General features: G+C 39.7%; 1 protein-coding gene and 1 long non-coding RNA gene across 2 annotated transcripts in view; one reads left to right on the top strand and one right to left on the bottom strand.

The window, feature by feature from the left end:
* Positions 1 to 36: 36 nt before the first annotated feature.
* LOC122623561 (myc protein) lies at positions 37 to 14667 on the bottom strand. The gene is made up of 3 exons (XM_043802789.1): positions 14105 to 14667; positions 11576 to 12820; positions 37 to 3457 (listed from the first exon to the last, which is right to left on the bottom strand). The coding sequence occupies exons 2-3, from the start codon at positions 12759 to 12761 to the stop codon at positions 2520 to 2522; spliced, it is 2124 nt and encodes a 707-aa protein (XP_043658724.1). The 5' UTR covers positions 12762 to 12820; positions 14105 to 14667; the 3' UTR covers positions 37 to 2519.
* LOC122623562 overlaps positions 6851 to 18444 on the top strand; it is a 37112-nt gene continuing 25518 nt past the window's right edge. The window contains exon 1 of the long non-coding RNA XR_006326410.1: positions 6851 to 7039. This is a non-coding gene — a long non-coding RNA (uncharacterized LOC122623562). The remainder of the gene's footprint in view (positions 7040 to 18444) is intronic.

The following is an 18444-nucleotide window of genomic DNA, read 5'->3' on the forward strand; positions in this document are numbered from 1 at the left end:
GTGTGTGTGTTTTGTATATGTATATATAAAAGTGTGTGTGTTTTTGTTGGTTTATTGAAGTTTTGTTTTCGTTTCGCGTTGTACAATTCGCTTAAGTCTATTGCTTTGTGTTTTCTCTCCGGGTTTTTTGTGTTTTGTGTTTTCTATAAAAATAATTCCATTTCTTGGGTTTGGGTTCGCTATTTTGTAGGCGTGTGTAACTATTATTTAACGAGATTGCTATTTACAGTGTGTACACATTTTTTGGTCGAAACAATACAAAAAATATACTCTTTAATTGTTTGTCCACGTAGTAATATATCATTTTTTTTGTTTTTTCCATTTAACAATTGTTTTATAGTAGTTTTTATATTCCAAAAATAAGAAGTTAAGTAGGTAGTTTTCAAAGTTTTTGCGGCGGCGTAATTAAAGAAAAGTATAAGGTAAAAAATATTTCATGTGTTCGAACGTTAAGCTAGTAGTAAACAAAAATATAAGAAATGTATATATAAATCTGGGTATAGTTATAGTAGGTATAGCCTAGAACTCACATACAAAATTTCTTGAAACGTCGCCCTACACTATAGAAATTTTCGCGTTATATATGTATATGTATGTATATAACCTCCTCCGATCTCATTCAAATTCTGGTCATCATATATATTAATCGAATATCCATATATATCATGGGTGTTTGTGTCTAAACCTAAATAACAGTTGACATTTCTTTAGAATCCCGTTCGTGTTTTCCTACATATTTCGCATGCTCTTTTAACTTCATTTGCATTTGAATTTGCATTTGCCTTATGCTTCATGTCCTTTAGTTTAGTAGTAGTTATTTAGTTGATCCTTAGATGCGTGTAAACAATTGGTAGAATCGTTAATCATATATAACATATTGCCGGAAGGCTATAACTTATTAGCAAAAAATCGACAGTTAAACAGCTCACAAAAGTTTGAGTTTTCTTGGGTCTTGGGTCGTGGGTGTATATATCTCTCTGGGTCTCTCTAACTCCAATCACAAACTTTGCAGCCAATTTCTCCACTCTTTCGTCCTCTCTCTCTCTCTCTTCCTATCTATCTATATATCTCGAGAGGTTAACGTTTAGGCTTAGTACTATTATATAGTTTAAAGTTTCCTTAATTCCGTTTTGTTTTCGTTAAGTTTCGTGCATTTCATATGCATAGTTATCAGTTAAAAAATATATATATATATATATGCCTACGTGTAGCAAAAAAAAAAACTATAATATGATTGTAAAAAGGTTCCTATATATACACACGTGTATATAACTATATTCATATTTGAATCTTCATAGCAAATAAAATGTATTTTCTCAATATAGGCAGTAGAGTTCAAGTTTTTTGTTTTGGGGTGTATATAAAAAGCGTTTCTCTTTCATCTCCGCGTCGTCCAACAGATGTATATATATATATATATTTCTAATCCATATACATATATGTATAAATATATATATATATATATATATGGGTTATAGCAGGGGATATCTGGGGTTCTAAGCAAAAGCATTGAGGTGTGTATGCATGCAGATACAATTGGGTTTCTTTTCTGCTCCAAGGATGCGTCTCTATGAATATAGGACCCAAAAAAAACATGTCCATTGGTTAATAGGTTATTTCTAGGTAAACTAGCGAACCAAGGTCGAAATAAAGTGTTCCGTGTTGCTTCGTCAAGAAGTTTGGAACTTTTTGAAGCCGTCTCATTTCGCATTTTGCTTTTGGGGTACGAAACCAAAAGTTCTACTTTAAGCTATACTAATTTATATATATATATATAGATACATATATATATATATATCTCATCGTTCTCGCTTCCGACTTTGTGTGCTCTATCTATCTCCTCTTTGTGGCTCTTTCGTTGTAACTTTTGTCTGTTTTCCGTTTCCGTTTTTGTGTTTCCCTTCAGTTTGTTTGTGTCTCTCCGCTCATTCTCTCATTCTAACTTTTCCTTTCACTTTTCAATGTTTGGTTCTTTGTCCTTATTTTTTGTGTTTTTTAAATGTTTTCCTTTTTGTTTACTTCATGGTTAAGTAACTAATTCAAAAAAATAACTAAGATAATATATATCATATGTTATATACAGACCGCTAATTGCTAGTTAAATCTAATCATACGTGTATATTGTAATATATGCAGCGAAAAAAAAACACTTCAACTTGATTTCATAACAGTTTTCGTTGACTTCCCTACCAAATCAAATCGCGCGGAAAGAAAATCATATATATCACATTGAAGAAATCAAATTTGTTAAATCACTTGTACACTATAACCCCTTGTATGGTAAACAAAAAAAAAATATATATAAAAAATGCAAGCAAATCGTTAAACATAACCTACTAACTGATATTGAAGTTCTTCACAAAAAAAAATCATATTTAAGGCTAAATGTCAAGAAAGAATCGAATCTAAATCAAAAGTAAATCGCAAAAAATAGGAGGGTATACAGATCCTGTATATACAATGGGTTGTGGGTGTCCTAGCTCTACGCCGCCGCTTTAAGCTGATGCTATGAGACAACACTATCCGCTAACCGAGTGCGACTCGTTCATTTCCAGCCTGTAACGGGCCAGGATCTCCTGCTGTTGCTTGAGCTGCATGGCCAAGACCTGGCGCTGCAGACTGAGCTCGTGCTCCTCCTGGGTTAGCTGGGTGCATAGCTTGGCCGCCTCACGCAGGATATTGACCTTAGGAGCCCGCTCCTTGTCCCTGATCGTGGGAATCTGTTTCTTTAGAGCCTCGAAGAGGTTCTTCAGGCCAATGCGGCGCTGGCGCTCCATATCATTGTGCTGATTGCGCTTTTCGATCGTATCCGCCTCGTCCAGACCCAAAACAAAGTCCTTCCGGAGGACATTGCTGCTGGAGCTCGCGCTGCTGGCGGCAATTCCACCGCTGCGTCGCTGCCAATTACGATCCATTGGGTCCACATCCTGACCAGACGAAATCGGAGATGTGTTGCCAGACGATGAGGCCGAGGAGCCCACCACCTTCTTGCCGCGACTCTTTTTGCTCATCATGCAGCTATGCGTCACTTTGTTATTGCCTCCCGGCAGATAAACGCTGGGGGAGATCAACAAACCTCCAGGAGCCTTCAGGCAGGATCGCTTGCGTCCCTTGTTGGAACTGGAGGTGGTGAAGCTTGACTGTGAACTGGAACTGGAGCTGCTTGAGCTGACATTTGATGAGTCCACGGATAGCGGGGAGTAGGACGGCGAGGCGGCTGAGCTGTTCTGGTACGGTGTGCTCGAGGGCGACGGATAGCGCGAGTTGGCCACCGACTTCACCGGACTGCTGCTGGCCGGCGTGTACGGCAGATTGAAGTTGTCGTAGCGCGGCTTTTGCTTCATGTGATCAATCGAGATCTTGTGCGCCATCTGGGACTGTAGGGCGCCCATCACGTGGCACGAGGGATTTGTGGGCAGCTTCTTGTCCGTATACGATACCACATCGATTTCCTCATCTGCACAGCGATAGTAAAAAAAAAAAAAAAATTGGTATTTCTGATTAGCAATGGTGTCTTGATTTCGTGATATCGATGATGATCGATATCCTAAACATAGTTTATTGTTAATGTGTGCCACTATAATTGTGCAACGCACTGTGCTGCAGCCTCAGCGTCTTTCTTATTCATCTTCTTGGTTCAATGATCGCAGCGGAAGCGGTAAATTAGCGAAACGGAAGAGTGAAGTACAGCAAAATCTGCTCCGGGTTGTGCCCCCACTTCCCATCCAATATATGGGGCTATCCCTACAAGCCTCCAGCTTTCTCTGTTGTCAAGCGGAATTGTGCGAGATGTGGGGGAGAAAGAATTGGTATGGGGAAAAAGCATAGCAAAGCTCAAAAAAAAATATATATATATAAAGAGAGAGAGAGAAAAGAAGGCAAAACAAAAAGGCGGAGACAGACCAATGACGTCAACACGAAAGGGCGTCGTCTGTCTGTCGCGACGCCACTTGAAATTGAAATCCGTGCAAATCTATTGCTTCCTGAAGTCTGATACTCCAGATACGAGATATATACGACTATAAGTATGGCAGAGAAGGAAAACTATACCCCAAACGTTGACACACTAATCCGCTTTAGCTGTTTTCTTCCTTTGCCTTTCTTCCATTCCATTCCCATTTCCTTTACTTATATTTTGTTTGTTTTTCCTACGCCCACCTAAGTCATAATTCTAGGCAAGGGTCATTAAACTTTCGCCAAAGGAAAAACATTTGAGGGGCTTTGGTTTTGAAAAGGAACAAGAATTGCATGAGAATAATAGCCCAAGTCTTATTTTTACTATCACTTCTTTTTTCGATTGTGTTTTATGCAATATTGTGTTTTATATCGACTAAAAATTTGGCCTTCAAATGAATCAAATTTCCACAAAGACATCGATATTTATACGCTTTGAGTTCAAGTCAACTGTTTAAACATTTCATTTGTTTAGCAAAACAAGCAACTGTGCAAGCAAACCAGAAGAAATGGCAGGAAAAAGGCCAATTCTACGCTTGGCAACAAGGTAAAAGAAAACCAGAGAAGCAGGAGCAGGGCAGAAGTTGGTGGTAGACACTGCTGACAAGAGCAACTAGTTGCAAGTTGCAAGTTGCAAGATCAAGTGCATGGGAGACTGGAAAAAACAAACATTGAATAAAACCCGACTGGTAACCGCAACGAAATCGAAACCTGCATAAGAAATGCCTGAGTGGGCATGAGTCAGATTCTTTCAGGAGAATCAACAGACGAAACGAGAAGAAACGAAGGAGCCACAGAGCCACAGCCACAAGCGAGCACTTGATTCGTTTTACTGGTTTTTTATTTTTTTATATATTTTTTTGCCAACGTCATCGTTTCACTTTGGCTAGACAACCAACAGACCACCAAGTCTTCTCCCCTCGACAAAATCTTGGAATGCAGCCTCTTCGACGGCCATTTTACGCAGTAAAGAAAAAAAATAAAGCGCAGAGGACAGCAAACTGCGGAATTCCACAGGAATGGGCGCTCAAATGGGGAAATCCAGAGTGCATATTACAGGTATAAAATCCCACACAAAAATGATAGGAATTGTAGTATGAAATAAATAAATATAAGCAAGGTTTCCAGGAGTTTTGTCAGGCTAAAATTCTAGAAAACGCCGCCATAAGCCCCAAAAAAACCAACTCTCGACTTTGGCTTAAAATTAATAAATATGGAAAGTAACAACTGTCAAGCGAGATTTCCAGCGAATCGCGTTATTTCAATATCGAAAGGGGAATTTCCAGACTGCGGATTGCGACCCAGCCCACCACCACACGTTGTTTTCGATAGACAATGAATGAATGATAAAAAAGAAACGAAGCGAAATAAAATGAAATGAAAACAACAAAAGTGCAAGCTCCCTCACTTGTTTACTATCATCAAATTGCATCTACATCTGCGTCTGCTGCCCGACAAAAGTGCATTCAATTGAGCGATACTCTCGGTTATAATAATAAAAATAAAAACTGGGGTTGTGCCGCGAGCTTTTGCCATAGTTTTACTAACGGTTATTCACTCGCACAAATCGGCTGCTGCTTCTACATCTACCATCATATACTATACTACTATACTATACTATACTATATCTCTCCTCTCTCTCAGCAAATTCGAATAAAAAACCCGACAAACTCGTTTGCTGCATTAAAATACAAGAAACCGAGTAGAAGAAGAAGAAGCAGACAGACCAAACAAAGCAACTTTTATTTTTTTTTTTACTTTTTTATTCGCGACGGCAGCAGCAACTTTTGTTGCTAAGCGAACGAAGCCAAGATCAAATCGTAATAATAAAGCAAAAGCCGAGAGTAGAGGAGCGTGCAAAGGTTTTGAACACGACGATTGGATACCCCTCACCAAAGATTGCAGTCGACTTGAGATTGGAAGCTGTGAGGAGTAGTTTCAGTTTAACTGCATACGTCACGATTTGTTGATTTTAAAGTCCATCACATCACCTCTTCGAACAGGTCGAATAAACCCTTCAGCTAGGGTATTGAATTCCAAAGAGGAAGCTGCCGTTGATTACAATTGCAAATAAAATGCACACAAGCCGCCACATGTTGCGCAACTTTTGTGCAGGAAAAAGGGGGAGGCGGTGGGTTGGGTTTTTCCTGCCCCTGCATTGTACGTACGATAGGTATACGTAGTACACGTATGTATATAAGCCCATGTATATATGCATGTGTAGGGACGTGTGTGATAAGCAGAGACGCCTTTTGCCCTATAAAATTAGCATAGGAACGGGGGTACGGTGAGATGATGCGGACAGACAGCCCAAAGGGTAGGCCTTAAAAGAGGGAATTATAAAAAATACGAAAAATGCGGACAAGTGCATCATCAATGCAAAACAAAAAAACAAAAAGGCAACAACAACAGAAATGCAGCAGATGAGATGCTTCAGGAACATCATTGTGGATATACGCGAACGGGTTAAATACCCCATGTCTTTTGAGTTGGGTTGTCAGGCAAATGAAATTGAAATGAAAATGGAAATGGCAAATGATGTAATACAGACAAGAATGTTTTAAAAAGCCTATAAAAATAAAATAGCGACAGCAAAAAAAGGCAACGATAACTCGGCAAATAAAATACAGTGGGATAAATTGGGACCACTTGGAGGATAAATAATTCACTCGGAATTAGTCATCAGCAGCCATCGATGAGGCGCATTAAAACCAATTTATATTCGAGTAATTCATTTTTAGGAATATTTTAAAATGTTTTGTAGATTCTTTTATTGTTCCTTTGATTCAGAGCAACCACTGTGCCGCAAGTCGTAAAATTCGACAAATTTGACTTGGAGACGACAACTCCCCACAACCCCCATATTTCCCGCCGCCCTTGTGAATTTGTTTAATAACAAACGTTGTTGCTGTTTTCTGAGCTCCACGTCTGCGACTTTAATGACACATCTCGGCAGCGATTGCTGCAAATGATGGACGGGAATACACACGTATGGATGTGTACGTGTACACGTTATACGTGTAAACGTTAATATTTAGAAGAAAGTTCATTGAGGGAAAGAAGAATTTGACCGTTTAGATCATCAGTGAGTAATTTGTACTTGTTGACGCCTTGCATTTTGTATTTGTATATTTGTGTATTTGTTTACAAGCGCACACGTTTAACGATTTCGTGGAAGCCGTGAAGAATCGAGAATGTAAACATAGACAAACATACATACATATATGTATATGGATCTTTTCAGTTTTCCCACGCCTCACCACCCTATATTCTTGCGTTGGCATTTCGCATGAAAATCAAATAAATTGCAACTGCTACAGCAACACATGTTGCACTTTTGGCAAAGGTTAAGAGACGGAGCAGCGACGCAGCAGCAGCAGCAGAAATTGCATCCGCAGCGGTAACTGCAACAGAAATTGCAGCCGCAAATGCAACATCTGCTGGCAACATGTCGCTCAACCGCAACTTGCCACACCAGGGGCCAGTGAAATAGGTCACACACCCGTAAGCACAGGGGCAATTCAAACAATAGTCCTTCTTTTAAAATGAGGTAATCAAAACAAATGGAATTCCATCGATTTAATATAGAGTTAATCAAAAATGTAAATTTTCGCAACAGAAGAACTTTCAAGTATGGACTATAAAAATGTTTTAAAATATAAATCATAAAAAATTAGCCACCGCTGTCTTATAAACAATTGCGAAAAAACAGTGCTTCCGCTGCACTGTAAGATTTTCCCACGCGCATTTCTTGCACTTTTTCCTCCTTTAATATGATTTTTTTTTATTTTTTGCCTTCGCCCATTTGATTTTCTCGGCTTTTCCTTTTTTGTGACGTAGTCAGTGGGAATTTCATCATCGGAGGAAAAGCAGGATGTGAGTCATCAAGTTAAGCCTTTTCCGATGGAAACCTCTGCACACATCAAGCCCCCCCCTTCTCCACGAAAAGCACGAAAATAATGACTAATGTTGCACGACGTCGCAATGCGACACATCGAACACGACGATCAGAGGCCAGACCATATGGATATTAGAAAAGGTTGGGTTGGTTGGAAGACATCCCTAATGTAATAATGTGACTGGCACATAAATTATGAAAATGCGTCTGGCAACATTTCGCCATGGAGCTTTTGGCAACATTCTTGGGCGTGGATACATCTTCGTTGTACATACATATATACGTATGTACCACACTTATATGTATATGCAGGAAATCTCTCATGAACGCCGCCGAAAGGAAGGCTCGTTTGTTAAGAAAAAAAAAAAGAAGATAAATAAATAAAGCTGTGCCAAGTGCGTGAGAGCGAGAGGGGGCGAAAAAGCTTTGCTCTTTATGGGCTTTTGGGTTTTTTTTTTTTTTTTTGCTTTTTTAACGCCGACGTCGCCGCTCTTGCGACCTTGAGCATAACAATTTATTGCTACACGTGTGCGAATAAAGCAACAACAAGCCAACAACCACGACGCAGTTCGTACATCAGAAAGAGATTGCGCTATGTGGCGAGATAAGGACGGGAAGAGAGAGACGCCTAGTAACAGTCGAGGAAACCGCCAAAATGTGTACGAAAAAGAAAAAATGCCAAAAAAAAAAAAACTATAGCTCCAGCCGGAAAAAATAACATACGGACCATTGTTAGCACGGCCTTTTTGGGGGCCCTTACAAAAAGGGGGTGTCTTATTTACAATCTACCACTGTTTATATTCTTGTCTATCGATCTATTATTATATTTCTATATATTTAGTTTTTCTCACAGCTTCTTTTCTTGAGCGTAATACATTTTCATATAAGTTAGGTCTAGTCTCTTGACTTTCGATTGTTGTCTTCTAAACGCATACAATGATGAAGAACTGCTGAGATCGAAAGTGAAAAGCGAAGAGCCAGAAACAGCCAGAAATGGAAATATTGTTTTAGCCAACTTGAGACTTGGTCATAAGTTGTTTTTTTTTTGCCGCACCCCCACACCACTTTTCGATTTCTACGCACTTTTTTTCGGCGAATGGCTGACCTTGGTTCAGTTCATTAACATTTTTCCAAACACACAAACGCACACACAGTCGCAAGGTGCGAAATGCCAAAAACCAGCACGCACTGCCAAAAGGTAAATACACACATATACACATACACACATAAATACATCCATGCATGTGAGTGTGTGTGCGTGTGTACGCACTTTTATAGAGGCGCCAACATAGGCATGTGGCATCTGGTGTCTCGCTCACTCCACTATGAACCTTATCTATTTGCCGAATTTTGTGCGTTGTTGCCAACCGCCCCTCTCGCTCGCACGTGACGCGACCCGTCTCGCTTGCTCTCCTGAGCTTTTATACTAATTAGAAGACTGCAGCATAGCGATAAAGAAAGCAGCCCCCCCTCCTCAATAAAGGAAAAGAAAAGAATTGATATTGATACAAGTGCGTGTGTTCAAAAAGCGCCATCTCCCTCTCGCCGGCCTCACGAGTTGCGCGTGCAAGCAAGAGGGCTACATTTGCTAATCTGCGGCACGCACCTGATTTCTTTTTCCGTTTCTTCTGCTATTTCTATATCTGCTTCCAACAAGAAACGCGTACGCAAAATGAATAGAAAGAACTAATCTCGAGCCACTTGTGTCAAGCTTTTAGTTTGCCAAATTAACAGTGGAAAATTGTGATGTGATTTCGTCACCAAACTAAGTTGGATGTGAAGTTGATTTTCGGTAAATTTGCGTCAACGTAATGCTTCTTGGTTACTAGTGCGGTTTCGATTATGTCCAGTAATTTTGAAGACCGATCATAAAATATTAGCATTTCTAGGAAAATGTATGTATGTCTTTTTAATTCTGAGTATTTCAAATACATATATATATATATACAGACGAACACGAGCGTGGGCGGTTTTGCCTCAATTTATGATAAGTTTTTTACATATTTATCTTTTTATGACTTTTTTTATTTCTAGTTTGCGTTCGTTCCGTTCGTTTTTTGCAGAGGTAGAAATTAAATAAATATATGGAGCGCTTGGCAACAAGGAGTAAAAGCACAAAATACAACAAAGGCACGCGAAACGCAAAAGCAGACAACACCCCAAAAGCAAAGCATAAAAACCAAAACAAACGTGCAAAAACCGTGTTGTTGCTGCATATTCTTGGTTTAACTGCACTCGGCAAATTGCAAGAGAGAAACGCAGAACAAGCAGACGAGAGAGAAAAAGCGCCAAAAGCCGCCACCCCATAGCGTAGTATTACTCATTGCAGTAGAAAATGCACACGTAGTTGCATGCGCGGTTGTAGTTGTAGCGTAAGACGTAGTAAAAATCAAGATGATTGACGTGACGTAAGCTTGCGAGGGTTGCTCAATGGATAACGATTTGCGCGCCAAAAAGAGAGAGAGAACCAGACATTGAACTCGCCGGCAAATAAGGCAAGTAGGACGACTATAAATATATCCTATAAAACTAAATAGATTGCAGAATATGATCACAGATATAAGAAATGTATACATTGCAATATATACATTTCACCTTAAATTATTGATGAGTAGAATATTTTTACCTTCAATATTAATGGCATAATAAATCTTTTCTGATGGGCAAGATTTATTCTTCTTTTTTAGTCGCAGATACCCCGTATTTTAGGTGTATATTTAGCTGTATACACGAGTGTAATAGAAAATGCCGCCAAGGAGGCAGGAAAATTTTGGGGCTGTCTGCCACGTGGCCAGTGACCAGACATCCTTGAAATTCGCACAACAACAGCCCGGAAAGGAAGAGCCAAGTAAATTGGGGTGTTGGCCCAAACGAGAGAGATTCTAGTATATATATATATATATACATATGTATATATATACATGTATATGCATATATATATATGGGTTCTTTTTATTCTGGGCGTAGTTCTGCGCAAGAACATCATCATCATCCCCCGGGTGATAAGTTTTTCGGAAGAGAGAGGATGACGCCATGGAGCAACTGAACACAATGAGCCATGAAAGCCACGCGCCAACATTTTCCCCATTGTGGGTGGCAAGTGGGAAAAATCATAAAGGAAAGTCCAGAGCAAGAGCTCAGAGCACATAGCACATACCATATCGCAGCGAAAAGCACAAAAATCAATGGGAAATGGAAAACCACCGCAGACAGACGCCGGCGTCGCGTGGGCGGGTTTTTCTTCATTCGTTTTTTTTTTTTTTTCGGTGTGCAACGTAACAAGTTTACTACGTTTGCTGTTGACGTAGGCGTTTTCCGCCAATCGATTTTCCGGCTGCCTATACTATACTGTATAGCGTACTTGTGCGTTTGGGCGTTACTCTCTGGCACCCACACGAAACGGAAGTGCGAACACTAGTTGAATGTGCAACACCCACAGGAGTGTGCGGGTGTGCGGGGGAGTAAGGGGCCAGCGGTTGAAAACTAATCGGTCGCCCCACGAGCTATTCTATTTCTGTAATTAGTATGCCAGTATTAGTATGTGGGCGTTTAGACTGAGGCGTAGTAGACCATGTTCAATGTATCCCCAGGGATCTAAGGATGTTCAGCTCTACAGCTTTGCCATGCAACCAAGGACCATGACCATACTGTTGTAAGACATTTTGACTCTAAGCACTCGTAGCACTTGCAATATTAGTGAAAATATTAAAATTATGGACTCACCGGAATCCGAGGGGGTCTCCAGATGATTTGGCCCATCATCCACCATATCCTTGCAGCGTGTGTAGCTATGATCGGTGATGTGCATCATGCCGTTGCTGCTGTTGTTATTGTTGGTGCTGCTGCTGCTCTTGCTGTTGCGGTGGTGCCGCAGTCCAAAGTTGATGGATTCACCGTCATCGGAGTCACTATCGGAGCCGGTAGCCGCCGGAGAGTCCACTGTGCTGCATCCAGTGGCTATATCGATGGCCTGCTGTTGCTCGTCCATTTGCTGTTGATTCATCTGCTGCTGGCCACCCGTTGAATTGGAATGCTGGGTGAGCACATCGAGGACATCGTTGATCGGCGGTATGTAGCGCACGGGCAACGGATCCTTGCCGGCATTCTGAAGATCCCTGCTGATTTGCTTAATGTAGTTGACATCGCTATCGTCGCTGGTCAGCGAGATGTTGTTGCTGCCCATCACGCAGGCACGCAAGTCGACGGTATGTCTGAACTCTGGTGCGGTCACCTCGTCGGTGAGACTGTGTGGTGTGTCGGGTCTCAAGTATTTGATGCTATCGCCGCTCACCTCGCCCGCTTTGCGGGTGTCCAGTGTCTGGTTGTTGTTCCGCTTGCGGAGCAGACTTCCGCCGGGCGGTATCAAATGGACCTCGTCCTGGATCTGTGACTTCTTGTCGCCGCTACTCAAACGCAGGCGCTTCTGGCTGACCATCATGTAGTCCACATCCGCGAGCTCCTTCTTGATGATCACCGGCAAGCTATCGGGATTACCAGCGACCTGCTGTTGATTTGACTGGGTGCTAGTGTTATCTGTCGTCTGCGATCGTTGATACGCGCTGTAGAGATTCGTAGAGCCGGAAACCAGAGCCAGGGATACGGCACTAGTTTCGCTGTACGACGAGGCTGCACTGTTGTTTCCGGTTTCCATTGCATTGGAATTTCCGCTGGTCAAACAACTGGCCATTGCCGGCCACATGCAGTCGATGTTCCGGATCTCTGGCTTCATATCCTCCTCAAAGTCGTAGTCCTGAAATGCACCATCCATGTCCCCGATCTTCTCCAGATCACTCTGGATGGTGGACGACGACAGGAGTTTGTCCATATCGTACAGATCATTATCCATATCGAATATTGAAATATTTGAAAAAAATTGGTCCTCCATTAGAGAGTAGGGATGAAGAGCCATTGCGTTAAGTTTTGTCTGGGTTTTTTTATATCTTAGTTCCTGAGTTATATGTCCGCTGTCTGAAAAGTAGAGGTAAAGTGGAAATCGTTGTAGACAAGAGGTCTATGTAAAACATTTTAATTTTATTGCAATTTAAATACACATTTTTTTCGGTTAATCTCAGTTTGAACCTGCATCGACCAAACACTGTAAAAAAGTTCTTCACCATAAGGATATTCCAAATGTAAAGTGATTTAACTAATCTCTAGTAATATATTATTGTTCGTAAAAGTCACGTTCTACTGTGTCAGGTTTCACTTATAATGACGTCAGGCGACGTGGAGGGTTCAGCAAATGTTATCAAAAGCTAATTTAGCCTATAGCTTCATAGACTGTTAACCATTTGCCCCCAAAATCGCCTATCTCCGCGCTCTTGACAATAGCCAAAAAGAAATAATAATAAAATAAACAAGCGCAAAAAGGGAAACGAAAAATCAAATACCCATTCCAGTTACTGAAAAAAAAACTGACCTTTTACTGATACACGCAGATCTGCAAGCTTTAGACTTTACTAATTTACTGTTCTTTTTTCTTTTTCGTTAGAATCCGTTGCATTTTAGTGAAAAGTACGACCAAAAACTAACAGTACAACTCTTTTGCAGAATCGAATGAAAAACGGATTAGTTTATTATCTTTCGACTTTTTAATTTCACATTCACAAATTTCCAGAAATTGTACAGCTGTTAGTTCATTTCGTCTATGAATATTTGATTCATTAAATAATTTTCAATTTTATTTTAAATTATAAAAATAACAAATAATTTATTTCTATTGTGTTTTTAGCACTGACCATAACAACGTTTTAAATTCATTTTTAGTAAGTTTGGATATTTTCGTAGCATCGTTAATTACTTTCGAATCCTACTACTGGGACTTTCGAAAATTACCAACTCGTTTAAAAGGTGCTTTTAATAATTGCCAGCAAAGAGAATTAAATTTCAGAAGTCTAAAAACGACACAGAACTTTATAGAATTTTATTTAGCGAATTTCACAAATCTAGAACATTGCAAAATTCAGACACTTCTAGATATATATTATCTATTGTCCCTCTATTTTTTCTTTCCTTTTTCATTCCTTGTTATAGATCTTTGATTCTTAACGTTTTTTCTAAAGTTTCTAGACTCCGTTACTTCGTATTGATTTGTGTGTGTGTGTGATCACTGATTTATCGTAATGTGTGTGCACCGTTAAGTTTAGCTGTCTCTTGCACTGAAATTCTATCAAAGTTCCTCGAATCGACGCGATTTTTAAAGTCGAAGTATTCCGGTAAATAATACGTACACATACATATCTTTGCACTCACCTCGCTGAACATAGTTTTCGTATCCGTCTCTATTCAATTGATTGTAATCCAATTTGGTTAGCTTCCTTTGCTTTCCAGTCGGTGTCGGCTATATCTATTTCTATCCCGTTCCCGCCGCCTGTAAGTGTTGTTGCGCACTTTTGTTTTTGCGTCAAAGAAGGGGGAAAGACGGAGAAAAAACACCAAAAAAAGGGACACAAAAAAAAATTCTTCCCGTTTATTTTGCACTGGCTGTTTTTTTGTAAATCTTTTTTTTTTACTTCTAGTTTTTCACAAGTTTTTGTTTCTGCTTTGGAGAAGATTTTTGATGTATTTGCGCGGTTTTTAGTCGGCTTTTGGTTTATTTCTGGGATTTAGCACTTTTGTAACTTGGCTGTGACAGTTGTAGTGAGTAGTAGTTGTGTATTTTGAAACGTGTTGCTCCAGGGTTTACTATCGAACTATATAGTGTTTGGTTTTTTTTGTTGTCGGGCGGAAAACAGCCAAAAATACAATCCACAAAGCGAAGAGAGAATAACCCGCGGTGAACTGAACGCGCGACGGCACCAAATTGTGACTTTTAAACTATAGACTGTTCCTTAAATATATCTAGACTGCCGCGTTCGCTGGCTCTCTCTCATTCTCTCTGCCGCTCTCCGCTCTTTCACTCGTCGGCGTGCGCGCGCTCTCTGCTGGCTTTGAGTGATTTCGCATTGAGAGGAGCTTTTCGATTGAATTTATTGCATTTTGCAACGTAATTCAGCAAGTTCTACAAAGTTCTGCTTTGACATTTGGCTATTTCATCACGGTTTGTTTATACTCTATGGTATGCGGTGCAATTAACCCGCTCCATGCCTCTCTCTCTATCGCTGCCTCACGCGCTCACTCGCTCTCTCGCGTGATTGCTTCAGTTTGCCGGTTTTGCCGGTTAAGTGAAAGAGAGTGAGAGCGGTGAATTTTTGAGTGGTGTTTACAATAATTGAGCGCACGCCGGGTGGAATTGAGATAATCCGCAAATTGCATCACTCTGCAAATAAAAACATAAACAATTAACGAGAACGGACTCGAAAGGTTCTTGTAAAATTAATAGCAATACGAATCGAAATAAACAAATGTGTATTTTATTGGAAATCAAAAAAAGTTTGATTCAATAATTTAATTTACATACGAATGTATAAAAATATAGCATTCAATGTTATACAATATACACAATCTTGTTTTTAACAAGTATGTGTTAGTCATACATATGTATGTACATACTCAAAAGAAATGTTAGGATAGTCCTTGGAAAAAGGTTGATTTTCCAATAAAAGAGTCACAATGCAATAAAAGAGTAATACCTTACTTACACGCATAAATATTAATTCACACATGTACAAATGTATAACTGCAGGTTTCAATTGCTTTTCTTTGGCATTATTTGGAATTCTTCTTTGCCACATAAATGTTGCCTATTTTTAAATGGATTTCTTTTTGGTTGTGTTCCGTTTGCTTAGTTTCTGCGAGAAGTTCTTCATTCTTTCCCGCTCTTTTTAGCCCCTTACACTGCTTCATTTTCTCCTTACCCTTTCCTTTATCTATTTACCCTACCTACCGAAGTTCTTTATGTGCGTGTGTGTAATTTAAGCTCTTTGTCACTTTTTGTCTGCCGCGCTCTCGCTCTTTCCACTTTAACCAGAAACAGACCATCATCTCGCTCTCTCTTTCTGCAACTTCAGTTTCAGTTTTGTCAAGTTGATTGAACTTGTGAACTTTGTGGCGGCAAAAATAAACAATGCAGAAATGCCAATAAAACAAAAAGTGAAGCCGCAAGGTAGAAACAAAACAAAAGGCAAACATTTTTTTTCGAGTGTGTGGACGTGTGTGTCTGTGTATTTGAATGTGTGTGAACCTACCTCAAGTCTAATTAAATTATGCGAAGGAAATGTAGAAAGAAAGGAAAAAGCACCAGCCAAAAAGAAACAACAACTTTGGAAAGAAGAAGTTGTGGAATTTGTGGACGAAGGGGTAGTAAAGTGAAGAAGGAGAGGAAGCAACAGCAACTTGAATGAAAAGTAGCATATTTTAACATACGTTAGTTTTCCAAAAAACTTCTTAAAACGATTATTTTTGAACACTTATGAAGTATGTAGGTAAATCACTAACGGCGCATTTTTATTGCGTATTACAATACATGCGTACACATATGCCCACATACGTATGCATGTATGTACTTATGTGCATATGTATGAACTCGAAAGAAACAAGTGATGGAATTTTGCGTCCTTCTGCGACTATTAAATCATCAGGTGGTTGCGACGCAAAGTTCTTCCCGCTTTCGTCACCCTGCTGATTTCGTTACGTTTCGCTTTGATTTCCATTTCCACAACTTTTTCCCTTTTCTCCCTCTTCCGCGTTTCCCCCCACCAATTTCCATTGCACTTTTTGGCGCGTGCATCTGCCCTCTCTCTCGCACCTTTGCACGCTTCGGATTTTGTTTTGATTTCGCAACCAGCGACCCAGCAGAAAAATTTAAGTTGAAAACTCGCCTAAGAACTACTCTGCAATTTGCACTTGTTATTATTTAATTATTATTGTTAAATGCTCCTGTCAGCAGAATGACAATTAAGTAACGCAACGGGTATTTCCACTTCAGTATCCATGAGCACCACAAACAAAAGTTTCCTGAAAGTGCCAATACCCTCCTTCCCCTACAGGGTAAAACTGCGTTACAGACAAAAAGAAATTGGCGCGCATTTTGTGAGCTTTTTTTCGCGCTGCATTCTCCCTCCCGCTGTCGAAGTTCGATTTCAATAAATTTTGAAATATTTTAGTATTTTGATGTTTGCGCAATTCACTTTTGCGTGTGCTGCTTGTTTTGTGTAATAATACTACACTACTTTCTGCGCCGTTTACGTTCGCGCAAAAATGGAAAGTGTGCACGGGGAGATAAAACAACTGCGTAAATAATGGCAACAAGTGCCTGCCGTGCCGAGTTTCCATATCAAGTTTGTCCAGAATTTGCCAAGCTTTCAAAAAATCGACGTAACGTAACCGACTAACCTCGCGTCGGGCTCGTAAAAATGATGGGCGATGACAGTGATGACACCGAGTCGCCTGAATCGACTGTTATCGAAAATATCGGGATTAAAGTGTCGATAGATTAGAAGAAGATTAGAAAGAAGGCGTGGAAGGTGAAGGAACACCAAAGCAACTTAAGATGTATGTACATGTGGATACCACAGTGTAGCTTTAATTATGTACAAGTTACATACATATGTACATACGTCTGTACGATCTTATCGACAGTATTGCTAGTACTGGATTGAGGTTCATCCCATCCCCAGGCGCAGTTGACTTGGCATTTAACGGTCTACACGTGCAGCAACAATGTAACTTTGACGCCGCTGTCGACAGGTGTACTCGGCGTAATTGTATTGGCAATTCAAATGCGATAAAGCCGGGGCCTCGAGTGCCAGTTATGCTCACCGTAGGCCAGAAACTATCGCCCCCCATTGATAACGCAAATAATCGTAAATTGCATTGCGCACTAGTCTTCCTTTTGCAACAAAGTCGCTAAATCCGACTTCTTATTTTTTCCTTTCCTTTTTTTCCTTTACGTGACGTTTAGTAGTGGGATTTTACTACGTGAATACTACATAAAATAACACTTTTGTTTTTTAAGTGCTATTGGAATTGAAACGTTTCAGTAATATTATACAGCTAGTTTTCTTTTTAAGGAAATGTATGGGCTTACATATATCATAGTTAATATTAAAATATTGAAATAGTTTATATTCATTAAAATATGCATAAAAACTCGGTTTTTGAAAGGTGTACCTACATATTTGTATTAGTTATTTGCCATTACCGTTTTTTGGCGCCAACTATTTAGACGCCTATCGTATCAGAAGATAACGCATGTGCAAACCTTCAATTATAAATTATTGGAGTAGCTCAATACTCGAGTATTTTGGCACAACTGATTCATAGGCGTAATTGAACACACACTTGAAGGCCACGATCGTAATTCGAGGATTACCGTGAATGATTCCCTATCTGATATGAATATAAGTATTTATTTTATTTATAATTGATTTTCTTCTTTGATAATCTAGAAATTTGAAAAAAGGAAAGGGATGTTTTGTAAGTATGTATGTATGTAATTTTATGCATATACTTATTACTTATTTAATACATATGTGTTAGGTTTGGCAGTCCAGTTTCTCATTTTTAATGATAATTATTCGTTACAACTCTGGTCATTCTCGTTATTCTATTTGACTCCTTTACCCCTTTGATTTACGTTCTTTTCTTACAGATGGCTTCGTTGTCTTCTTCTTTTTCCTCTTTATCTTTATCTTCGCTGTCGATTTTCTTCG

The sequence above is a fragment of the Drosophila teissieri genome, chromosome X (assembly GCF_016746235.2).
Source record: "Drosophila teissieri strain GT53w chromosome X, Prin_Dtei_1.1, whole genome shotgun sequence".
Taxonomy (NCBI): domain Eukaryota; kingdom Metazoa; phylum Arthropoda; class Insecta; order Diptera; family Drosophilidae; genus Drosophila; species Drosophila teissieri.

Coding starts and splice junctions, on each gene's coding strand:
- LOC122623561 (XM_043802789.1), bottom strand. CDS start 12,761: ATGGCTCTTCATCCCTACTCTCTAATGGAGGACCAATTTTTTTCAAAT. Junction 3,458..11,575: donor GGAGACCCCCTCGGATTCCG/GTGAGTCCATAA, acceptor ATCGCTGTGCAG/ATGAGGAAATCGATGTGGTA.